Raw genomic sequence first — 1,662 nt, 5'->3', positions numbered from 1 at the left:
AAGCTAGTCGGTACAGAAGGAAACTACCCGAGTTATATTCGGGTATGATTCCTTGGCTAGTATTGACTAAATCCATGTAACCCTGACCTCTCGGATATATAAGGGGGGGCAAGGACCCATTCAAAGCACAACATCTACACCCAAGGGAATACAAACCACCATACAGGACGTAGGGTATTACGCACCTCGCGGCCCGAACCTGTCTAAATCTTGTGTTCCTTGCACCTTCGAGTTCCTGATCTCAGCGTCTCCTCACCTAAATTTACCAAATTGGGTATACCCTTCGGTGGACAGCCGGTAAAACACCAATACAATCGGCTCTTTACAGCCGATATCGGTAATCACCCGATGAGCCGTTCACGGCTCGGAGTAATGTTTATATGTGTCTGTGCATGCAGGAATCTAACATATAACACCTTTTTGATTAGGTGCAAGGTCAGGTGGCACGCCTAGCAACCCAGACGCCAGGTCGTGTGCCGGATCTCGGGCCGTTGAACGAGGGATCGGGGCCCACCAGCAATCCCGGGAGCCTCCCGGCTCCTCGTGTTGCCTATCGCTGCTCGCCGGTGGGTTTTGACCGACAACAGCGATGTATTTGCTTCTCATAATGGGGCTCTGGTGGCGGTTAGTCAGTTGCGTTGGCTGGCTCTGGATCATCTTCTGGATCCTCGTCACCACCATCGGATGCAGCTGGGTCATCATCTCCATCTTTAGCATAGTCTCTTCCTGCGGCACCTGGATCGGCACCGTCTCCTCCTGCAGCGTCCTCATTGCTGTCGCCTGCAGTGTTAGGGTGGTCCTCAGGCATCTCCGTGGGCTCCTCCTCGGTGTCAGTATCCACCCAGCCTCCTTCGTAGTAGCCGTAGTCATCGTCATCATCGTCCTCGATCTCCACGAACTCGGGTAAGTCCTCCGGCTGTTCGGGCTCTTCCTGGTAGGGCACTTCCTGAAGATGATTGATCGGATGAGGCGGTCCACGGGTGATCTTGCGAGCGGTCTGCCTGGTTCTGGCCATCCGTAGCAAAAGAGAGGACAACGCAAGATAGAGGATATTTATAAAATGCTATAGGTGACCTTAAAGCGAGAAAAAGTTTGGAAAACATCAACATACTTGAGAGATAAGCATGAAGTCAAGGATGAGATAATAGTGATATAATCAAGAAATAAGCAATTTTCGGAATCAAGCAAGCAGAAGCTAGGTTACTAAGCAAGATAAGACTTAAAATTCGACCATTACTAATTAGGATAACGTTCTACAGTCAACCTGGCTCTGATACCACTTCTGTCACACCCGATTTTAGAAAGGAACCGAATGCATCTCCTATGTGTGCCAGGATCAAGTTCCGCACATATGATAAATAATACAAGTGTATACCTGAAACAATATCTTAACGAAAGAGAGTATCATAGTACTTTATTCCATGACCGAAAGTCTTAATCTTAAGCGAATAAACGAACATTTATAACTAGCAGCGGACTTCAACTTCACAGGCAGATGACTGGGAGACATACGCCTAGAACTTCTCAAGATCTTCAGGGAGCTCCGGACAATTATCTTGTTCTGAGCAGCATTGGTTTTAATAAAGCAAGCGTCAGTACACTTATGGTTGTTACTCAGCAAGTGGAGTAAATTATATGACATGTAAGACCAAAATCAAGGAT

General features: G+C 47.6%; 1 protein-coding gene across 1 annotated transcript; it reads right to left on the bottom strand.

Moving 5' to 3' along the window:
- Nucleotides 1-625: 625 nt before the first annotated feature.
- LOC112880938 (secreted acidic protein 1A-like) lies at nucleotides 626-1,015 on the bottom strand. Its single transcript, XM_025945662.1, has one exon. It carries the CDS (start codon nucleotides 1,013-1,015, stop codon nucleotides 626-628), a length of 390 nt encoding a protein of 129 aa, XP_025801447.1.
- Between the last annotated feature and the right edge of the window lie 647 nt (nucleotides 1,016-1,662).

Source organism: Panicum hallii, chromosome 2, assembly GCF_002211085.1.
Source record: "Panicum hallii strain FIL2 chromosome 2, PHallii_v3.1, whole genome shotgun sequence".
Taxonomy (NCBI): domain Eukaryota; kingdom Viridiplantae; phylum Streptophyta; class Magnoliopsida; order Poales; family Poaceae; genus Panicum; species Panicum hallii.
This window is presented reverse-complemented; position numbering and strand designations above follow the sequence as displayed.

What these genes read in the sequence shown, in the direction of transcription:
- LOC112880938 (XM_025945662.1), bottom strand. Translation starts at nt 1,015, where the DNA reads ATGGCCAGAACCAGGCAGACCGCTCGCAAGATCACCCGTGGACCGCCT.